General features: G+C 42.6%; 1 protein-coding gene across 2 annotated transcripts in view; it reads right to left on the bottom strand.

Annotated features, from left to right (window-relative positions):
- DNAH5 (dynein axonemal heavy chain 5) overlaps nucleotides 1–23,446 on the bottom strand; it is a 151,871-nt gene that overhangs the window by 41,034 nt on the left and 87,391 nt on the right. For both annotated transcript variants that reach the window (XM_035125561.2, XM_060278039.1), the window contains 11 exons: nucleotides 22,277–22,449; nucleotides 21,512–21,642; nucleotides 19,801–19,954; nucleotides 18,220–18,487; nucleotides 15,472–15,703; nucleotides 14,803–14,917; nucleotides 14,345–14,521; nucleotides 13,967–14,170; nucleotides 3,504–3,683; nucleotides 2,958–3,095; nucleotides 2,364–2,499 (listed from right to left, as the gene is read on the bottom strand). In XM_035125561.2, coding sequence (XP_034981452.2) covers nucleotides 2,364–2,499; nucleotides 2,958–3,095; nucleotides 3,504–3,683; nucleotides 13,967–14,170; nucleotides 14,345–14,521; nucleotides 14,803–14,917; nucleotides 15,472–15,703; nucleotides 18,220–18,487; nucleotides 19,801–19,954; nucleotides 21,512–21,642; nucleotides 22,277–22,449 — 1,908 coding nt within the window. The remainder of the gene's footprint in view (nucleotides 1–2,363; nucleotides 2,500–2,957; nucleotides 3,096–3,503; nucleotides 3,684–13,966; nucleotides 14,171–14,344; nucleotides 14,522–14,802; nucleotides 14,918–15,471; nucleotides 15,704–18,219; nucleotides 18,488–19,800; nucleotides 19,955–21,511; nucleotides 21,643–22,276; nucleotides 22,450–23,446) is intronic.

Genomic DNA, 23,446 nt, shown 5'->3' with positions numbered 1-23,446 from the left:
CAGGCATCTTTCAAAATCCACACATATCTGAATTTTGCAATGCAATTTCCCAGCCAAACAATTGTGACAGTGAATGGGGAAAGTGTGTATAAAAATTAAATACATTGGTGAAAATAACATATAAAATGCATTATATAGGGAAAATCTGCTTGCAAAAATCACAGAATCATTGTAGAGTTGGAAGGGACCCAAGGCTCATCTAGTCCAAACCCCTGCAATGCAGGAATTTGAACTGAAGCCTGCATGACAGATGGCCATCCAGCCTCTACTTAAAAACCTCCAAGGAAGGAGAGTCCAGTAATGGGAACATTCATCAAAAAAGGGCACAAAAATGTGCTTATTTGGAGAAATTCACATCAAAATGCTGGTGAATTTTCATGAGTTACACACACACACACCAGCAAATTGTTGCAAAACTCTGAAGAACTGGATTTAATATTGGAAAAGTGAGAAATGGAGAACCAAAATTGGCAGGTCTTTCCATCCCTAATTGCCTCCTATGGGAGTGGGTCAACACTGATGAATTGTTGCTCTCCCATTTCTGCCAGTCACAGCTTATCCAAAAGAAGTATGCCTTCAAAAATTAAAATAAAACAGTGGCAGATTGCTTTCAGAAGACTCGCTGCATTAGCCTGTTTGTTTGTTTGTTTTTACTGAGTCCTGTGACACTTAAGAGGGCTACAAAATGCATTGTGATGGGATCTTTCATAGGCTCAAGAAAACCTGAACATACAATGGATAAACGCAGCCAGGGCCGGCCCCTGCACCAGACAGCCGCACTGGGAAACGGGGCGGGGGGGCGCCGGAGGGATCTTCGCACCACGGCGCCAGATATGCTTAAGACGGCCCTGAATGCAGCTTTAGGCCACCAGAGCTCATGTCTATTCAAGGTTATCACAAAGCTCTCAATTGCTTTTAACCGAGACATTGAAAATGTCCCCAGCTAGACAACAACACAAGTTCTTGCAGCCCACAGTTGATGAAACATAGCCATTGCGACTGACAATTTTACAGAGGGATGAAATGGCAGGGCATTCATCACATGTGGTGGATGTGTGCAAGATGACAAAAGCATACTGGGAAATGATTTATAATGAGTTGGGGGGTGTTTAAAACTACTTTTGTCAAAAAAAAAAACCAGAAGCCTTTTTTATTAGGAATTCTAGGTCCAGAAATACCAAAGAAGCAGAAGAGACTGTTTATGTACGCTGCAACAGTTATGCGGATGCTACTTGCCCAAAGATGGAAGGAAGATAAAGTACCTAAAAGAGAAGATTGGCTGTTAAAGATGATGGCTAAAATGCTGAAATGGTGGAAATGACTGGGAAGATCAGAGATCAAGAAGATAATAAATTTAACAAAGAATGGGAGAAATTTATAAGTTACTTAAAAGAACACTGTAAACAATTAAAAACATTGGCAGGCTCCTAAAAAAACACTTGCAATGCAGCTAGAACTATGGTGAGAATTAAGTATTAAGGAAATTGGGGGAACATTATAAGGTGCGGTTGGAAAAGAATAATGATGGAAACCATGGAGGGTGGAGGGAAGCCCGGGATTCAGAGAATCCTATGTGTATATCAGGCACACCCAACTCCCAAGAGATTGCAATCTACTCCCCGTACAGTGGTACCTCGGGTTACAAACACCTCGGGTTACCGACTCTGCTAACCCAGAAGTAGTACCTCGGGTTAAGAACTTTGCTTCAGGATGAGAACAGAAATTGTGCGGCGGTCACGCGGCAGCAGCGAGAGGCCCCATTAGCTAAAGTGGTACCTCAGGTTAAGAATGGTTTCAGGTTAAGAACGGACCTCCGGAACATATTAAGTTCGTAACCAGAGGTACCACTGTTTAAAACAAACTGGCAGTGATCTACCCATTGCCATTGGAGGGGGGAGAGGCCAGAGTTACTGAGCTTTAATGCAAAAGTTGTTGAGCTTTTTTTGGGGGGGGGAGAAGAAGCCAGAGCTGTTGAGCTTTTTTTGTGGGGGAAAGCAAAAAATTGCTCACATAAAACTACGCCGACACAGCAATAAAGTCTAATTCCACATCATATCTCTTCGGCTAATGACAACAAATGACTGCCCATTTGACACAACGGAGGAACACAGAGAGGGTGGCAGGGAGATGAGACTTTCATTCCTTTTTTTTTATTTACATCCAGTGATCAAAAGGGATCCCACAATCGACCACAATCGACTGCCAGCATCCAGGGTCATCTACCTGTCGATAGCAGTCGACCGGCTGGACACCCCTGGTGTATATGATTATGATTTATTTGTGATGATATTTGTTAAAGGCAAAAATGAATAAAAAACATTTCAAAAAGAGAGTGAAAAGAAATGGCAGCGCATTCGCCTTACCCACAAGCCTCTTTGTTTGTGCAGCAAATTCTTTACTTTGATCAGTCCATCTCTCCTTCTCTCCGGCTAGCCCGCTAATAAGACTAGAGGCCGTCTGCATTTTGTGCCTGCAGCGTTCTGCATCCTCGAGCAACGTCTGCCCAAAGCAAATATATTAGCATGCCTAAGTATAGGAAACAGCTTGATCCAAATTCCATCTGCAACAGTTTCATGGTGCTTTGTAGATGATGCACTTCCCACTGATATAAGCAGCCTATAAAGGGTAAAGGGACCCCTGACCATTAGGTCCAGTCGTGACTGACTCTGGGGTTGCGGCGCTCATCTCACATTATTGGCCAAAGGAGCTGGCGTACAGCTTCCAGGTCATGTAGCCAGCATGACAAAGCCACTTCTGGCGAACCAGAGCAGCACACAGAAACGCCGTTAATTTGGATATGCAGAAGATATTAAAAAATAAATTGAAGGAACCGCAGAAATAGGGGGAAGAAGGTCATGTCAAAATGATTGTAAAATTAGTGAAATGTATAAACTTTAAAAGTATAATAAAAATAAATGCTTGTTTCTGTGAAACACCTCCCGGGCAGAGTGACGTACCTGTTTCTCTCTCATCGCCTTCTCATACTCCGCCTGTACAATATCTAGCTCAGTTTGTTTGGCATCCAACTCGGCTTGAGCTTTTTCGAGATCCAACATGGCGGTGGCCAGACGGTTTTCTTGTACAGCCAGGTTAGCCTAGAAATACACCCGTTCACAGAGAACAACTTTCATAAATTGCTAAGCAGGATTGTATCCCTTACCATATTAAAGAAAAACAGGCAAAGCTCTTTTTAAAACAAGCATAACACTGGCTGCATGTGGTAAGTGTAGCCATTGATAAATGAATGTAGCCAGAGCTACACATATAACGAACTGCAGGAGGCAGATTTTTCATTCTTCCCTGTGGAATAAATACAACAAACAACTCCTTACGAATCGAAATGCAGCACACCAGGAAGGCTCCATCCAAAGCAGGCTTCCTCAAATTCGGCCCTCCAGCTGTTTTGGGACTACAACTCCCATCATCCCTAGCTAACAGGACCAGTGGTCAGGTGATCTGGTCTTACTCCAGTTTTCAGCTTTGCCCTGTTTATATGTGCTTACCTTTAAAGGCAGAACTTCCTTGTTGATTGCAAAGAAAGCAGCCATCGCTTTGGTCCACGAGCAAATGCCAGCCACGTTTCCACAAACCCTCCTAGCTGTCTCAATATTGTAGTCTGACATTTCAAAGTAAGGGCTCAAGAGCTCCACTACTTCTTCGTTTATTGTATCTTTTGGAAATTGCTAGAGATATCACGGAAAAGATAGTTTAGCTTCGCTGACTTGCCCAAAATGAAACGTACTTTCACGCATAATCTCTATGCGTGCTCACACTAAGAAAGGAAAACAACAACAGGGATGCAAACCTTAGGTGACTCCCTATTGATTTTAGAGCAGTATCTCAAGGGTCACTAAAGGCTATTTCAAAAGCTGCGCCAAATATGCCTCATTCATCATATCATCATCTTGAGAAACTGTTTTGCTAAATAGGCCTTCCCCCTGTGTACTTTATTTAGATTTTACGTACTGTCAATAACATATCCTCCTTAAGGTCATGCTTTTGTATTTGCTAGGGAAGAGAAATCCTGATTTAGCAATCACCAAGTTCATCACTTCTTTTAGTGTGATGTAGATGGTGATTTGAATTATCCTATAAATACCTGCACACAAGAGTGTTGCTGCTTCTAAATCAGTCCAAGGTCCTGCTTTTCTCCTGCTGAGCCTCCATTGAATTACCCTGGGTGATGCCTTCTTAGCTCCATTCCCCCCCCCCACAAATCCATGCTTACAAGAGGGTCTTGTAAACACAGTTTTCCATTTCGGCCAAGTGTCTAATTGGCCTCCTGAATCATCCTAAGGGCTGTTTCCTTTTATTGCCATTGCATTACAATTACTCCTGTTCTGCATTGGGTCTTGAATTTTACACCTTGCTTTGTAATCTGAATTTTACACATTGTTTTATGTCAACACAATCTACTGTTTCGGTAACATTGCTGTCTGCGTTAATAAAACCTGGGCTACTTAATTTTACACATATATGGTCTTCAGAGGAATTCCAATTTAATAAACTGTGGCCAGTCCTGGTACTGGGGATTGTTTGTTTCCATGAATCTTAATCAGGCCCCTAGTTTTCACAGTACAGTGGTACCTCGGGTTACAGATGCTTCAGGTTACAGACACTTCAGGCTACAGACTCCGCTGACCCAGAAAAAGTACCTCAGGTTAAGAACTTTGCTTCAGGATGAGAACAGAAATTGTGCGGTGGCGGCAGAGGGAGGCCCCATTAACTAAAGTGGTACCTCAGGTTAAGAACAGTTTCAGGTTAAGAACAGACCTCCAGAACCAATTAAGTTATTAACCTGAGGTACCACTGTACTTCTGTAGGAATTAATTGGGGGCAAAATCCTCCAGGCATTTACTGGGAATGCAACAGTCCTTTCACATGAGATAAAAGGTAAAGGTAAAGGGACCCCTGACCATTAGGTCCAGTCGTGACCGACTCTGGGGTTGCGCGCTCATCTCGCATTATTGGCCGAGGGAGCCGGCGTACAGCTTCCAGGTCATGTGGCCAGCATGACAAAGCCGCTTCTGGCAAACCAGAGCAGCACATGGAAATGCCGTTTACCTTCCCGCTGTAGCGGTTCCTATTTATCGACTTGCATTTTGACGTGCTTTCGAACTGCTAGGTTGGCAGGAGCTGGGACCAAGCAACGGGAGCTCACCCCGTCACAGGGATTCGAACCGCCGACCTTCTGATCAGCAAGCCCTAGGCTCAGTGGTTTAACCACAGCGCCACCTGGGTCCCTTCACATGAGATAGTGGCATGCTAAGTGGGCACATGTATGCATAAAATTCCACGTCGCTAACACACATGCATCTCAGTGCCGAGGGATCTCTATGGCTGGAAATAATCAAGAGCTGAGAGTGTGCTTCCGATAGTTCCTTGGCAAGCAGAGCTAGCTGACAGCATAAATCACCTGATTGGTGGTGACAGTGAGCCCCTTTGAAATTGTCCATTTATAGGTGCCCATTTGTTGGTTCGGTTTGTTTTCAAACAGCATCTACCAATGGACATAGCCAGGCTCAACCAATCAGCTGACAGCAGGCTCCTTTGACATTTTTACCCAAAACCATGCAACATCAGGCGATTTACAGGTGGGTGGCTCTTTTTTAGGCCCCAAAAAGCAGGTAAAAAATGCTTTAAATAGGTTTGGGAGAAAGTACTCTGCTGGGGGAGGGACCCAGGTGGCGCTGTGGTTAAACCACTGAGCCTAGGGCTTGCTGACCAGAAGGTCAGCGGTTTGAATCCCTGCGATGGGGTGAGCTCCCGTTGTTTGGTCCCAGCTCCTGCCAACCTAGCAGTTCGAAAGCACGTCAAAATGCAAGTAGATAAATAGGAACCGCTACAGCGGGAAGGTAAACGGCGTTTCCATGTGCTGCTCTGGTTTGCCAGAAGCGGCTTTGTCATGCTGGCCACATGACCTGGAAGCTATACGCCGGCTCCCTCAGCCAATAATGCAAGATGAGCGCGCAACCCCAGAGTCGGTCACGACTGGACCTAATGGTCAGGGGTCCCTTTACCTTTACCTTTACTCTGCTGGGGGACAGATGGGAAATTCTTTGGGAGGCTAGATTTGTCTTCCAGTTGCCTCTCCCTTATTATATACAGCGTATGGGCTTAATTCGCTCAATATATTTTATTCTGATGCATCAGGCCTGCACGCATTTGTCTCTGGTTCTGATCCCATTGTTATAAGAATTTTGAGGTCATATATATATATAATAATTGTTCATAAAACATGTACATGAATGTACAGAAACATGTCTGAAGCAGCACAGGAAAACAGGCCTGACTGACACCATTTTGACTCTCTCTGACCAGGTGTTCCTCTGCAAGGAAGAAGGGGGGTGGGGGGAACCTTCTCATTGTCTCAGGAATTAAAGTGATAATCCCTGGCATCCTGATACCTGACTGCCAGACAAAAGGGTGTGATTAACTTGGCTGGGAAACAGGGAAATGTAAATATCTCTCAATTTTGTTGATTAGGTTCTGGGGGCAGGGGGCAGGGTCCAGGGTGCTCAGATTACTGCCACCAGACCTCCCCTTTCATGATGTACCTATGATGAATCTAGGGAGGGGGGGTCTTGGGCTACACCCCTTCTGTGACATATGGATGATGCTTCTGGGGGGTGGGCTGAAACCAATTTCAAATCTCTTTTTAAGGGCAAGACATCTTTGTTTGGGGTTCCTTCCTTGTTCTCCTGTGTGAGAGGAAGGACCCTGTTGCAACAGCAAAAATAAAAGTGCCTTGCTTCGTACGTCCTGGTTTGGTCTCTGTTATTTGGTGGGCAGGAGACGCTTAAATTCGTCTGCTTGCCTGGATCCTTGAGCTCTCCCTGGGTCAAGATCCATTTCTCTGGGTTCATAGGAACCAGCTTAAATTTTACAACAGTTTGGCGACCACTTCGGGGACCCAGTTTTGCCTTGAGCTCCGGGTTCACTGAGGAAGGGGAGCCCAGCGCGCCCTTGCCTCTTTTGCAGGGGGGTAAACCAACCTCAGGACCCGAGGCACTTGGTAGTAATTGAGAGTCCAAGCGGGACCCCCAGGACGAAGCAACGTTTAAAGGGACAAGGCTGTTTTTTTTTAGGAACCAGTTGGAAGCTGGAGACAACGGGATTCGACTGAAAGGATCGGTCGTGAGTATTAAAAGGGGACACCTTGGGTGAGCTAAGAACCACAGCAACTAAAAATCTATTTCTCCACTTGGACTATCCTTTTCTACTCTCCTCTTTGGACCTTAGTTGCAGCAAGGCTGCCAGGCACAGTTACAGAGTAGAACTGAGGTCCCAGGCAACAGTCTTTACGTTAAACGCAGAGCTTAGAAAGACTGTCCCAGCTCCCTTCTGCCAAACTGAGCAGAAGTCTGAGCAAACTGTCGCTTTTCTACCAATCTGGGAATCTGGCTATCCCAGCTCTGTTTCCTATTCCTCTGCTCTTAATCTTCGGGTGAAGACGCCCCCCTGCCATGGCGACCTTTGTTAGGTATGACCCATGACCAGAGATTGCAAGTGCGCCCGTTCCTTTCCTACTACTCTGTATCTCTGTATTCCTCAGTTCCGACCTGACATTGCGTAGGCAAGCGTTCAGTAGGACCTGAGTCTAGTGTGTAAGAGGCAGGGAAGTTGCTGTGGAACCCTCAGGCAATTGATGACCAGTGGGAGGGTTCCAATAGGGTTTTAGCTGCACCAGGCCGCCTAGTAGTTAGTGCACGCGAACGGCAGGCAGGAACACCACTAGGACGTGGGGGTGAGTCATAGACTCGGGAAGTTAAGAGTGTCCAGGAACAGGGTCGGGGACCCGAACTGCAGTATAAAAAGGCTTAAGTAAAATGGGTGCAACCCACTCTAAGGAATTCCTTTCCCAGACTCCCAACCGAGGCAAAGCACAACTGAGGCTTGGCTCCGGTAAGGACTTTGAGGATGAAAGTCCACTCCAATTCGTTCTCTTAAATTGGCACGAAATCCCCGGGGCGGACAAGCTTGAAGGGAACCAATTGCAAAAACTTTGTAAGAAAAAAACACTGGGTCCGCTTTACTATGGACCACCCAGATGAGGGGAAATGGCTACCAGGAGGTTCCTTTAACATACAGTGAATCTCCGCTTTAAAATTAACCCTGGTGAACTCTGAATGAGAAAAGTTTTGTGAGGAATCCTACAAAGTATGTTATGGTATAAAATTATATATGTTTGCATGTTACATGTTGTCTGTGTTGTCTGTGAAGTGTATGTGCGTCTGATCCTTGTGTCTGCTATAGTTCATTGTTCCCCTTAAAGTAAATGAGAGATATAATCCAGGTTTAGGAAATTAGGGGTTTGTGTAAAATTTGGCCATGACACCCACAGACTGCCTTTTTTAAAGCATGCATAGTTTAAAATAATATAATAATAAGGCAAGCTTGCTTAAATAATCTTATGTAAGGGCTTGATCAACCCAAAAACATGGCAAATATTTAAAAGAGTGGAGGTAGTGTGTAAAGGTTTGTTTTAAAGAGGCTGTAGAAGGCCATTGTTTCCTCTCCAAAAGTAAAAAGAGGGGGCAGGATGAAGGAAAATAACGAGCTGTAAGTTTAAAAATGCTTGCTCAATGCTTTGAAAATATTTTAAACTTGAAAATGTTCATAAACTCCAGCTATAAGTGGATAAGAGATGTACTCAAGGTTTAGAATGTTATGGGGTGTGTTTAAATTGGCTACAACATCCATAGACTGCCTTCTTAAGTGTGCATAGTTAAAACTGCCAACTTGTTTAAATTTCTAGTATAGAAACAATGTTGAACCGATCAATCTTAAACATTATAAATATGAGAATGAGGTGTGCAAATGTTTGTTATTGAGAGAGGCTCCAAAGGGGAGTCTTTCTCCAAGTGACTAGATGAATATTGACTAAAGGAAAATTGAACAGCTATTCCAATAAAGGTGATTTGTTTGTCAAAGGTAGAGCTTCCATAGCCAGGAATTGTCTATCTGAGTCTAGTTTTAACTTCAATTGTGTTGGACAGAAGGGTTATTGTTGGGCTCCTAATATCAGTCTCTTAAGAAAAAAACAACTCATCTGCTCAAGGGTTCTGTATAAAGTTGGTATTTTCATTCAAATCTTGTGAATCCTGTATCTTAGAGGGTTAGACTAAATGACCTCAGGGTCCCTTCTAACCCCCATTTTAGAGCTATGTGAAAGGCAATGTGTCTGATGTGGTGATGGGTTGAAATTCAGCCCAGCTCTGCTTTCTGGCAAGGAAAGATTATTGGTTTTCAGAGTTGGAACAAGAGTGTAATTGTTGTTTTTGTGGAGTGATTATATAAGTTTTTATCACTTTCTCTATTAAGGTTTAAAGTTTAAGCACATATGAAAGTCTTGAACATTTCCCAATCTTTATCCAATCTTAAGGTTTGCTAAAGGCTTCTATATAACGTTGGTACTTTTAATCTTCCCCTTCCTTATTTTTCCCTTAGTACACACATGTGCTTCCGTGATAGGGCATAGCCTGTGTTTCCTTCCCAGTCAGGCGTCTGTACTCAAATGTATGTGTATCCTAAGGGCAGTGATAGTGTTGAGATCCCCATATTTCAGAAGGGGGGGACTAGATTACTCAAGATCCCTTCCAACCCTTTCCAAACTTAGAAAAAGGAGGGAGAGAAAATGTGTTTGTAAGCACTGAAAAGTGAGTTTAAACCCTGGTGGTATAGTGAAATGGCCTGAATTCAGTCAAGCATTACTCTTTGGTGGAGAAGGATGGAAAGATAGATTTTTAAAGTTTGGCATGAAGAGTTTGAGGTGCCATTCAGAAAGAGGTAGAGATGGTATATCATGCATTGAAAATGAATGTCTGGTGTTATTTTTTCCACCATATTGTCAGCTATTTTTTTTAACTGCAAAACTCCAGCCAACAGTTCAAGTAAATAAAGGGCCAGAAAATTTTGTCTGGAATTGGTAAGGCTGAAAATCAATGAGAATGCAAAGGATTTTATGAATTCTGGCTCTATGGCCATATTACCCATAGATAAAGGGGCAGAGAATTTAGTCTGCCATGGCTGTAATAAATTAATTAAAAACAAACAAACAAACGAAAACATTTGCAATTACGAATTCACCCCGAACCCTGTAGATAAAGGGGGCAAATCAAGATTTATTTTGCCTGGGGTATGAGGTGTTTATTTGGTGACTTCATTAGGACTTTAATCTGACCCAACTTTTATTGCAGCTTCCAAGTTAGTTTAAGGTTTATAAGCCTGCTTCTTAAGCAGCAAGAAACAAGAAACAATGTATCAAATTGTATTAGGACTCCAAACAAGGAAAAAGAATTTAAACTGGCTCTGAAAAAAAAAACACTGCTATGTTTCTATCTTTTGTTTGAAATCTAACCCTACTTTAAAATCTACTCTTTCCCCTTCCCTTCCTTTATTCAGATGGTAATGTTGTCAAGAGGTACAGCACTTTAAAAAAAAAAAAGGGTATAATAGACTGCCGAATCATGAACTCTGTACATGCACAGAGGCTATGTCAGCTTGAAGAGGAAAATAGAGGAGAAAAAGGAGGTTTAAACTAAGGGGCGAAAAGGTTATAATCTGCTCATGAAATATTATTCAAATTTCTTAATGTAAAGCTTTGAACCACTGAGGGAAAACAACCTCATGTATGTTACTGGTCCATCAAAGTTAAATGGTTGCCAAGTTTCAAAATCTTAACATGCCAGATTCTTTCCACAGGTATAAATAGCAGAGTACTACTATAAGTCTGTCTCTTGAGTAGTTTATAAATTAATTAAGAGGTTCAAGGTTATGCTTTGCACATGAAACTTAAATTTAAATTTCTTTATGTAAAAATAAATAAATAGATAAAGAACCATTGAGAACCATCAACTGTTTAGAAGCTGCCAATTCCAGTTCAACATGCAAAACTCTGTACATTTTAGGAACATTTCCTGACTGATTTTCACATGAAATAATTTTCCCTTTCCAGCAGAATACTGAGATTCAGGGTGTGGAGAAATTCTTTCAGAACCTTAATGCAAAATTATCTCCCAATGGGGGGGGGGACGCCACCTAAACAAGCCCCTCCACACTTGGAAATTCATAGAAAATTGCTGTCTACCAGTTGACAGACTATGCAAACAAAAGGCTCCATTTCTTTCCTAGCAGGTACTCAGGATGGATACTTATCTCCCATTTGCATTTCACCCCGAAGCATTACCCTATGTTAATATAACCCTCCCTTTTCTAATGTAGCAATGATTGAGTGTTTTGCCAATTCTTTTCTTCCACAGCAAAAAAAAAAAAAAAAAAAGTGAGGAGTGAGGAGATACAAACAGTAATTTCATTTCTCTTTGGCGCTTCTCTTTAGCTTATAAATAATCTGCTTCCATTTATTATATCAGTTTTTCCATTATGTCTATGAAATTATTCTAACAATAACCAGGTAAAAATTGTTGTGTGAGTGGTAATCTAAATTTTATTTTGTTTTATTTTTGTATCTTTTTTTTTTTGGTATTTCTACTTTTTCTTTCTGTACATACAAATGTAGCATCTAAGTCATTCTTTCCTGTAAATAATAATAATAATAATCCCTTTCAAACAAGATACATGAACCTCAAAGAGAATTCAGAACCACATAAGGAAAATGTTAATAACTTATCGATTGTGTCCTAATTAACAAAATTTTTGTCCTTTGTTTCCTCCACAGCCAAACTAGGTGAAGTAAATTAAACTGACTGAGTAGACAATAACAGCAGTAATTAAATAACTATGATCTTATATTATTTGCAGCTCCCCAAGAAGAAATTTCTAGAATATTCTCCCCTTTCTTGACTATTTATCATTATTATTTTTTAACTAATTATATCTTCAGGCCCCAACCCCCTGCAGGCCTATTTTCAAAAGGATGTTTTACAGGAAACCAAATTGACATTTTATCTCTTTGATCACAACCTAAGAAGGAGGACCTAGAAAGCTATAACGTTTCAGCAAGGTTTAGAAGTGCTGTTATAGAAGTACTGTTAACTTCCTCCCAGTGACTCGAAGGCAGACAAGAAAACCCCCTTGTTGGAGATACATGCAAAAGCAGCAAGAATTATCTCAAGTTCACCTGATTGCCTCAAGATATACAAATGGCGTATAATTAATAATTTGAAGGTTTTGTGCATTATGTGTTATATAGGAATACTGAAATGTGTCAAATGACTTTGGGACAAAGGGGGAAAGTGAATTGCAAGGACATTCTCTCTCCTTGACCTCAAGACTCTGTGCCCTAGGATTTAAAAGCAGCCGGAATTGTCTCAAGATCATGATGGCCTCAAGACATACAACTGATATATAATTATTAGGTCTTATGTTGCGTGATATTCGACAGAAACATTGAACTATGTCTGACAGTATGTTATTTCCACAAGGAGGGGGAGGTGAACCAATTTTGTGTTTAATTGTTGGGTTTTTTTTTTAAAAAAAAATGTATAGTGTCCCAATGTTTTTTTTTTTTTGTATTATTGCCATGCATTGTATGCCTTTTAAAGGATCAGGATATTGCATAGTTCAGTATTTAGATTAGATCAACTTATGACCACATTTTCTTGTCCCACCTGGCACTCTGCAGTGTGCCAACCTTCTCTACACATTTTTTAAATTTGTTTTTACTCATTTTACCAAGAATAAGCTCCAAGATCCATGAAACACCAGATAAATGAAGGTATTTATGTCTTGATTTAACAGGAATGATCCCTTTTAGAGTTAAATTTGACTAATTTGGACATGTTTTATGGGGCTGTATAAATTTTAATTTGGCTTCAGTTCTAATTGGGCAAGTGTATCCAAGGTGCAAGTAGCTTTCTTCCTTTAAGAGCAACTGGGCAACTCCCTACAGTGCAAGGCCAGAGCCTATAATAAAGGCCCATAGAAAGCCCAAGGCAAAGGCATCTCTCTCATGACATGTCCAAACCTGTGGCAGCTATGGTGAGTGCCAGGCGACATGGTCAATATGAAAGCCCTAAGGGGATTCACCAGGGATTGTTGCTGTTGTGCCACGTTGGAGGTGTGCAACCAGAGGAGAGCTAGCTTTTGACACCTGAGAACACACAAAAGGGTAAACAAGCAAACTGCACTTTCCAGTCAATATTGGTGGACCATCCTGTTAAGTGTAATACATAGACCATTTTTGAGAAATGCTTCTCCCAAAGTACTAAAACAACACATCTGGTTATTCTTTTGTGGGGCAACAATTTTTAAGAAAAATTATAGCCCCAAATGGGGGATATTGTTATAAGAATTTTGAGGTCATATATATATATAATAATTGTTCATAAAACATGTACATGAATGTACAGAAACATGTCTGAAGCAGCACAGGAAAACAGGCCTGACTGACACCATTTTGACTCTCTCTGACCAGGTGTTCCTCTGCAAGGAAGAAGGGGGGTGGGGGGAACCTTCTCATTGTCTCAGGAATTAAAGTGATAATCCCTGGCATCCTGATACCTGACTGCCAGACAAAAGGGTGTGATTAACTTGGCTGGGAAACAGGGAAATGTAAATATCTCTCAATTTTGTTGATTAGGTTCTGGGGGCAGGGGGCAGGGTCCAGGGTGCTCAGATTACTGCCACCAGACCTCCCCTTTCATGATGTACCTATGATGAATCTAGGGAGGGGGGGTCTTGGGCTACACCCCTTCTGTGACATATGGATGATGCTTCTGGGGGGTGGGCTGAAACCAATTTCAAATCTCTTTTTAAGGGCAAGACATCTTTGTTTGGGGTTCCTTCCTTGTTCTCCTGTGTGAGAGGAAGGACCCTGTTGCAACAGCAAAAATAAAAGTGCCTTGCTTCGTACGTCCTGGTTTGGTCTCTGTTATTTGGTGGGCAGGAGACGCTTAAATTCGTCTGCTTGCCTGGATCCTTGAGCTCTCCCTGGGTCAAGATCCATTTCTCTGGGTTCATAGGAACCAGCTTAAATTTTACAACACCATCAAGGCTTTTGACACACCTGCAGGTTCTGTAAGAAGTTCCCGGCCGTCATCAGCTTCAAGGACTCCTGCCAGGAGGGAAAGGTGCAGTTTTTCTCCTGGTCAATTTTGACAGTGTTTACCCTCCTCTGGAACAGCAGCAACACACAATCCATGATGCGCATGATCAGATGAGGTGGCCGACCCAAAGTGCGGACAGTGGCAATGTCTGCAGGCTTGATAGTCTGGGGTATTGAAAACAGCACCGAATTAGGAGGTGTAACAAACATTGGCAGTTTGACATCTGAACCATCTATCATTGAATCCACACCGACAGACCTTTTCCTGACAAGTAAAGATTTATCTTCAAGATAATTTTATCGCAAATAGCTAAGGCTTTCCACTTGCCCTGCACTAACCTGCAAAGCAGCCTCAGCCTCTTCTAAGGCAGGCTTGGCGGCCTCTAGTTTCTCCTCAGCGATACCTTTGTCCGCCGAAATGCTGTCGACAATAGCCTGGGCTTTGTCTTTCACTTTCTGTACTTCCGCCTTCACCTTTTCAGCAGCCTGTGCTTTTACAGTGACTTCTTTTAACACCTATTGTGGAAACCAAACGCCAACAGAGAAAAAAAAAGCAAATGTAAGAGATCTTTGCTATTACAATAGAAATGTTTCCTGGGCAAAATATTTAATTTTCTTTAACGGTTTTTCTTTTCATTTCATTTTTCAGTAAACAAGCAACAAGATCCCCTAGACTCCTCTTCGTAGGGGCTTTTTTTCACCACTAAAGCATGAAAATCAAAGCTCTCCTTTGTTATTTCGTCGACCCTGCCGCTGTTGCTACTCGGTTGGTGCGTATTTTGCCCAACACTCCTTACCATATCGGCTTTTTCATTGGCAACCTGCAGCTCTTTCTCCTTGGCTTCCAGCTCTTTGCTCAGAGCAGCTACTGATTCAGAGGCCTCTTTCAGCTTCTCCAGTCCAGTATTCATCCTGCATTTTAATGTACATTCATTAAAAATGAAAACAAAAATTCCAGCAGGATCAAAGTCCCCAAAAGGCACAAGTATCTTTCAAACCTGGATTAGGTGAACTGATCAGAAGTCTCAATCAAATTTCACAGTTTTGATCTTGAAAAGTATTTATGACATATATTTTTTCAACTAATGCATCCTGTTAGCAGCTCACCAGGGGGTGGGGTGGGGGGGCAGAGACACAAACCACCTTTCTTTGACAACGTACGGCATCACTCACCAATTCAGCACCATCGCCGCTAGCGCACATGAACGCTGCAACATATAGCAACTGTGGCCGAACATAACTATTAATGAAATTTACAATATTTCATCTAGAAGGCACCCAGAGCAATGCACAGTCAGTCAAACTATGTACACTCTTTGGTACATTTCTCCTGGCCCTCTGCTTTGGCCCCGAATGTGAGAATTCAGAGTATTCCAACGAGAAGTAATACTGAGAATACTGGCTAACGTGTAAAAATATTTAGAAAAGAGTAAATGAAAGGGAAAATATCGAAGCAAACTCTTCACCTGTTGGCCAACGTTTGCACTTCAGCATGTTTCTCCTTGTATATCGCTTTATACCCCTGAATAAAAGACAGGTAAGATTTGGGGGTCACGTGTGTAGACCGACGGTATCTCTGGAAGTAGTCAACACACTTCTCGGCAACTCCATCCTGGAAGGAACCCATGCACTGCACCATCTCACTTTTGATCTCGTTGGTGCAGTCAACTTCGTAGGAGGACAAGAAATGTTCAGACACTGGAAGGGGAAAGGAAAAGAGTTTCCTTCGTTTATGTACAGAAGAAACCTCAGAGATGTGGAACGTTTCTGAGCCACATTCACTTCTGGGCAGACATTTAGGGTCAGATGCCTGCAGGGGGCGGGACCAATGGCAAAAGTGGGTTGATGTTCCCTTTGGAGTGTAGGCCAGCTTGTAAAGGCACTCTCATTCTCCTCTGAACCCCCCATCTTGACAAGCAAGAAACATCATCAGAGTTCAAGAAAACATTCCAGGCACCCAAAAAACGCTCAGAGTGAGGAGACAGTGGGGAGTGGCCTGGAGAAAATTCAAAGGGGAAGAAGAAGAAGAAGAAGAAGAAGAAGAAGAAGAAGAAGAAGAAGAAGAAGAAGAAGAAGAAGAAGAAGAATAGTAGTAGTAGTTTGGATTTAATATCCTGCTTTAACACTACCCAAAGGAGTCTCAAAGTTGCTAACATTCTCCTTTCCCTTCCTCTCCCACAACAAACACTCTGTGAGGTGAGTGGGGCTGAGAGACTTCAGAGAAGTGTGACTAGCCCAAGGTCACCCAGCAGCTGCACGTGGAGGAGCAGAGACACGAACCCAGTTCACCAGATTACGAGTCCACTGCTCTTAACCACTACACCACACTGGCTCTCTTACCCCTGACTTGCAGGTTTAATGCTACAGAGAAATTGCCTCAGGGGCTCCCCCCTTAATTTCACTTCAGCCACCATTGAGCTCGCTCCAGAAACGAACTGTGAAGAAGACATGGATAACCAAGCCAATTCCTCCTCCTCCTCCAACCTGAAAGTTATCCTAAATCCTAGATTGATCCCTTACATCCCTACTCTCTTGGATCTCTCCTCTTCTTCCTTGTCAACTATCATTCCTGGCCTCACGAGAGCTGCCCCCAACACGCAAGCCTCTGTTTCCTCACCAGGCATACTTTTGCTCAGGCACTACAATGCATTTCTAATTTCCCACCAGCAGTAATTCACGGATACGATCTATGTGCAATTTTGCAACATCAATAATTTTAACCCAGTGACAGCCATGCCACTCCAAATAACTGAACAGTGTGCTCACAGAAATCATGATTTTTAATTGCTGCACTTGTTTAGGCAATGCTTGCTTGTGTTTTTTGTTTTAATTTTATAAGTTCTTATTTCTGGCTTTTTAAAATTTGCATGTCACAGGGCTCTCTGGTTATCCTCCCAGAAGTGAAATCATCTTAGTGCTTATCTCTTTTCACTGCTGGGTAATCCTCTTTTTGTAATTATTGGGTAGTTATGCTGGTATTCTTGTCTTGATGGGATTAGGAATCCCTGTGCTGAGAGAACAGGTAAGCAGGCTTCATTTAATTCTGTCATTTGCATTTCTCACATCAAGGCACTTGTTTTAAGAAGAAACTAAAATGTGCAATAGGTTTTATAGATGCTCTCTCATTCACTAACATGCAGACTGCCGTCTCACATTTTAATAAATAATAATATTTAGTTAGTTAGTTAGTTAGTTAGTTAGTTAGTTAGTTAGTTAGTTATACATACCCCACCCATCTGGTTGGGTTTCCCCAACCACTCTGGGTGGCTTCCAGCAAAATATTAAAATACAACAATTCATCAAATATTAAAAGCTTCCCTAAACAGGGCTGCCTTCAGATATCCTCTAAAGTCAAATAGTTGTTTATTTCCTTGACATCTGATGGGAGGGTGTTCCACAGGACGGGTGCCACTACCGAGAAGGCCCTCTGCCTGGTTCCCTGTAACCTCACTTCTCGCAGTGAGGGAACTGCCAGAAGGCCCTCAGAGGTGGACCTCAGTGTCCGGGCTGAATGATGGGGATGGACACGCTCCTTCAGGTATACTGGGCGGAGGCCGTTTAGGGCTTTAAAGGTCAGCACCAACACTTTGAATTGTACCCAGAAACCTACTGGGATATATAAATAAAATATTAAAGGCAGCAGTTTTATGCAGGATTACTTAGAGGATTCTTACAAAAGGTGTTTTAAGGACACGTTGAATTGTTTGAGATGACTCAATGTGTCCTTAAAACACCTTTTCTAAGAATCCTCTAAGTAATCTTGCATTTCCAGAACCTAGTGAGCTACGTAAAAATATCAACTTTTAAATATATTGTTCAGATGGGTTTGGGAACAAATGCTGACATAATCAACTTTTTATATGCAGTGAGAGAAGTTCCTTGGTATCCTATCAAATTTTGGCACGGTTTTTCAAAAATCATGCCACCAACCTCTTTTCTAGCAGGAGAACCAGATCCAAAGTGAGTCCAATTTGCTACAGGCACAATCCTTCTACTGCTGAAGTCATAGGTACAGTTATCATCTATTGCAGAGATGGCGAACCTGCAGCCCTCTGGACATTTTGGACTATTGCTCCCATCATCCCTGACCATTGGCCATGCTTTCTGGGGCTGGCGGGAGTTGGACTACAACACTGGGAGTTTGCTCATCCTCTGATCCATTGCATCTGATCTACAGCAAATCAACTACAACAACATAGATTCTTAAGACTCACCTGCAACCAGGGCATCTTTCGGCCAGCGGCTGAACCAGTCTATAGTGCAACCAGAAATCAGTGCAGGGAACTTCAGAGCTCGGTTCCGGAATTTTTCACCCACTGGCGAAAAGCAAAGAACTACGTGCAGGTTCTGACGCACGCGAGTCATGAAATAATCATACAAGTTCTCGTTGGTCGGAGGCCGGCGTGGGTGCTCCCTCTTCATAACCGATATGAGATCACCAGTAATTTCATCTATTTCATCACGGGCAAACAAGTTGGAAACCTTAGGGTGAAATATATATATATATATTTAATACTGGTGTATTTCAATTACAGCCAGCTACTAGAAGATTATGGAACTTTCAGTTGATTATGCATCTGGTTTTTAACTGATCAGTAATTAATTCATATATTTCCCCCAAAAAAAATCAACAGAGGTGTCTTTTTGAGATACTGGAGACAGAGTACTAATGACTAGACTGCCAACTTTTATTTTATTTTTCACTTGCTGTTATTTCAACACACTAACAGCTCACGACCACCACATATATTAAAAATGTACCTTCTTTTTCTTTACATTTCCAACAGGTATTTCTACTTGTTTTATACATTTTTGCTAACTGACTACATCATTTTCATATAGTTTTCATTCAGCGTACAACATGCCGAGAATTTCAAGTCTGTTTTCCATAACTTTAAAACTGCATCCCCCTAATTAACTGCCTAAAGCTTTACAGCTTTGCACTTTTGGCGGCGCTGTGGGTTAAACCACAGACCCTTGGGCTTGCTGATCAGAAGGTCGGTGGTTCGAATCCCCACAACGGGGTGAGCTCCCGTTGTTCGGTCCCAGCTCCTGCCAACCTAGTAGTTCGAAAGCACATCACAGTGCAAGTAGATAAATAGGTACCGCTACAGCGGGAAGGTAAACGGGGTTTCCTTGTGCTGCTCTGGTTCGCCAGAAGCAGCTTTGTTATGCTGGCCACATGACCTGGAAGCTGTACGCTGGCGCCCTCGGCCGATAACATGACATGAGCGCCGCAACCCCAGAGTCGGTCATGACTGGACCTAATGGTCAGGGGTCCCTTTATCTTTACCTTTTAGGTTCCATTGTGTTCAGCGGACATGATTTCCTTATATGTGTACTTACGAATGCATCCATAATGGGTTAATCTGCCATTAAAGCATCTTGCCCTAACTTTAAGCAATGCATCTAAAGTCAGCCAACTTTTTCAGCAGGGGGCCAGTCCACTGTCCCTCAGACCTTGTGGGGGGTCGGACTATATTTTGAAAAAAAATATATGAACGAATTCCTATGCCCCACAAATAACCCAGAGATGCATTTTAAATAAAATGACACATTCTACTCATGTAAAGACATGCTGATTCCTGGACCGTCCACAGGCCAGATTTAGAAGGCGACTGGGCCGCATCCGGCCCCCGGGCCTTAGTTTTGGGACCCCTGACTTATCCCACTGTCATTCGGAAGCATTCCCTCCGCAAGTCCCTCTCTTGGCTGTTTGGTCACCAAGGGCAGAAGGAAGGATCGACTAACAAAAAACCAGCAGGGGTGTGTGGAGTTGGGGAGGAATATCGTACTTCTCCGGAAGAGAGGACATTGTTCATGTACTCCAAGAAAGCCTCGTCTTTTATCTCATTATCTGTAAAGATGAAGCTGATGCCTTTTCCTTGCTGTCCAGCAGTCCTATACAGATGCTTCAAATCTTCCATTAGGTTGGATGTGTTATAAGACCTTTGGAAAGAGCAAAAACAAGGGCATTAGCAAACAAAGCTCCCTGGCCCCACCAATGGGAAAATCCATGAAAGAGAGGAGCCTCCCAGCAAACATGGCTTTTTTGCCGAGACCTTTTCATTCAGCTTATTCTTCTTTTATTGGCTGTTGGCTTTTGAGCGACACAATACAATCCTATGCCTCTGCACTTAAAAGTAAGAGCCATTCAGCTCAGTTGAACCTCTTCCTTGGTAAGGATGTACAGAATCCCAAGTGTGCAGAATAGGCCAAGTGTGTAAAGCTGTGATTTCACAAGTTAAATGTGCATGACTTGTGAGTCAACTGGATTTTCTGTTCCACATCATCACCTGTCAAAAACTAGGTTAGTCATCTTGCTGTCTGCTGCGGACAGTTGATGGGAAAATAAGGACTATGCTTCACTAGAAACCTTTGTCATACGAGCGGGTCTCATGCATGCATACCTCGGCAAACCTTTAGATTTGTTAAGAAATGTCAGGGGGACTCCCTACAGGGAGCCTCCCCCCATCATCCTGACCAGCACTTCGCTCAGCGAGAGCAGTAGCAGTGGGTCAGGCGGGGGGAATGGGGAGTGGAGCGGAATGGAGGAGGAAAGGCTCAGCGAGGTATCAGAGCCTGTGCACCACTCAAGCCAACAAGTGGAGAGGGGATGGCTCAGCAAAGTATCAGAGCCCCTGCACTGCCCTAGCCAGCAAGTGCAAGAGGGAGCACACATAGCTGCCAAGTTTTCCCTTTTCTCACGAGGAAGCCTATTCAGCATTAGGGAATTTCCCTTAAAAAAAGGGATAACTTGGCAGCTATGGGAGCACAGCCGCTTCTGGCGCCCGAATTGAGGCGTGCGCCCAAACGCAGGTTTAGAGGGCGGCGTTTCGGGGTGCCCAAGCTATTATGCTGGCCCCGGAGCAGAAGGGCGCCATTGCCAGATTATGAGAGTGACTAGGAGGTCATGTTTTCTGCTATCTCTGCACTGTAAATAGTATGCACAATAAAACCCTTAAAGACAGAAAGGACTGGAGCGTCTTTACTCGGGAGTAGCCGCAACAATCCCCTGACAAGAAATATCACAAACCTTTCAGTTAGAAAAAAAGTGGTATAAAATCTCTCTCTCTCTCTCTCTCTCTCTCTCTCTCTCTCTCTCTCTCTCTCTCTCTCTCTCTCTCAGCGTGTGTGTGGTAGGACTTTCTCATAAAAGGGGGTGGGGGACCTGTCATTTTTCAGATTGATGAACACGATCCCTATATTCTTCTCAAAGAGTTCTTGTTCTTCAAGAAAGATGTTTTAAACATGAGAACTAGCACACAAAGAGTTTCCTTCCCTACTAGTAATTTGTTGTGTATCCTTGTTTTGATTTTTACAAGTTAAAACTTTAGTTGATATCTTGCATGGCATCTTTTTCGCATCCAACTCCCCCCCCCTTTTTTTTTTTAAAAAAAGGAAGATCTGATCAAAACCTATGCCAGGGAGAACAAGTTTCGTATGAGCCAAACACATGCTATTTCATTCTAAATGCTCAAACCACGATTTTGTTCGACAGCCTACCTTGTTAACGTGATCTGGAACATATCGTAGCCCGCTATGAATGATGCCAGCTTAGTCAAGCTCTGCTTTCCAGACCCACCAACTCCAACAAGCAGAGCATTTCCACGAGGAGTGCGGATGACTCGAGAGATCTGCAGTACACCACAACATAGTTCTAATCACAAGATACTAATCATGCTCCTGCGATGGTTTTCCTGCAATTACCAACTGTGTGTAGAGGCCTTGCCTTGACCCTGCATTAGATTCTTCAGTCTAACCTAATCTCCAGAGCTGTCTAAGACATTTTGCCGCCAGAGGCAAAGGACAAGATGGCTCCCCTTCCATTTCATGAATGGACTGGCAGCTGAATTTCAAATTAACACTGGCAATGGGACAGTGTCTTCCATACCTGAGGGCAGCAGACTAGCTTAGATATCCTACAGCTCTGCCTCCAATAAGTTTCTACCACCCACCCTCTCACTGCCTGCTCTTCAGCCTTCCCCCGTCCTTCAGATGTTTTGGCCTGCAACTTCCATCAACCTTGACCATTGGCCACACTGCCTAGGGGGGAATGGGAGCTGTATTTAAAAAAAAAATCTGGAAGTTGTGGAGGCTGACCTACAACATTTAAATATGGAACCCTTAATCTGAAAGAGTCTATAACCTTTTTACTCTTTCTGTTTGAGTTACTTCGGAGTTTGTAGACATGAGACTAGCCTAGTTCACTTGACATTTTCTGGATTAAGAATTTCTGAAGTGAAATAGATCGCCATGGCCATTTGGTACCTTCACTAAATGAATCATTGCATCTTCAAAAAACACCAAGTCCATTCCTGTCCCACGGACACTCTCATTGTATATTTGTAAGAACATGTTCAAACGTTCCTTCAGGTGCTCAAAAGAGGCAATGGGTTCATATATTTTAGGCATGTCAACTTCTGTTTCATCCGGCTCCTCTCCTGTGATTTAAAAAAAAAAAAGACAAGTTCATATCAAGGACAAGGGGCGATATTTTTTTTTTTAACATACTGCTCTGCTCTTGAATGTCCTAATTTAAGGTCTTCTCTTGCCCATGAGGAATTGAGAAAGAGACTACTAGTCCAAACAGAGCCAGCTTTATGAATAGTGGTGGAAACAAAAGTAACAGAAATAGAAATAATAACAGTGGTGATTGTAGAGACTGTTTCAATGAACATTTAAAGTGACTGATAAATCGAATTAACATAGATTTGATCTGGGATAAAAATGTCCAATTCAGGATCTTTAAATAAAGAGAGATGTAGGCCACAATTCTGTACCCACTGACCTGGGAGTAAACCACATTGAAATCAGTGGGACTTACTTTTGAGAAGGCATGTATACAGTTGCACTGTTAAATACTTAACTTTCTCATTGAAGTCAATTGGGGTGCAAAATACTTCAATTTAGCTGGATCATGGCTGTTATGCTTTAGGTAAAGGTAAAGGGACCCCTGACCATTAGGTCCAGTCGTGACCAACTCTGGGGTTGCAGCACTTAAAACGCTGTTTACCTTCCTGCTGTAGCGGTACCTATTTATCTACTTGCACTTTGACGTGCTAGGTTGGCAGGAGCTGGGACCAAGCAACAGGAGCTCACCCCATCGCGGGGATTTGAACCGCCAACCTTCTGATTGGCAAGCCCTAGGCTCTGTGGTTTAACCCACAGCGCCACCCGCGTTATGCTTTACTGTATCGCAAAAACATGTGCACTTATTTCTGTGCGTGCAACAATTTATTCAACTCAAAAGGAACATGTGCTTTATGTCATTTCAGGCATAATAATAATAACCTTTGTATTTGTAATTAATTGCAATATTTGAATAGCTTAGTTCAACTTTTTATAGCTGCGGGTAAACCTTTGTGTAAAATGCATTTTTCTCACTAAAATTGGCTCAAATAGTTTAGTTATTCTAATTACTTCTATAAACATTGTTAT

This window comes from Zootoca vivipara, chromosome 8, assembly GCF_963506605.1.
Source record: "Zootoca vivipara chromosome 8, rZooViv1.1, whole genome shotgun sequence".
NCBI classification, from domain to species: Eukaryota; Metazoa; Chordata; class Lepidosauria; order Squamata; family Lacertidae; genus Zootoca; species Zootoca vivipara.
This window is presented reverse-complemented; position numbering and strand designations above follow the sequence as displayed.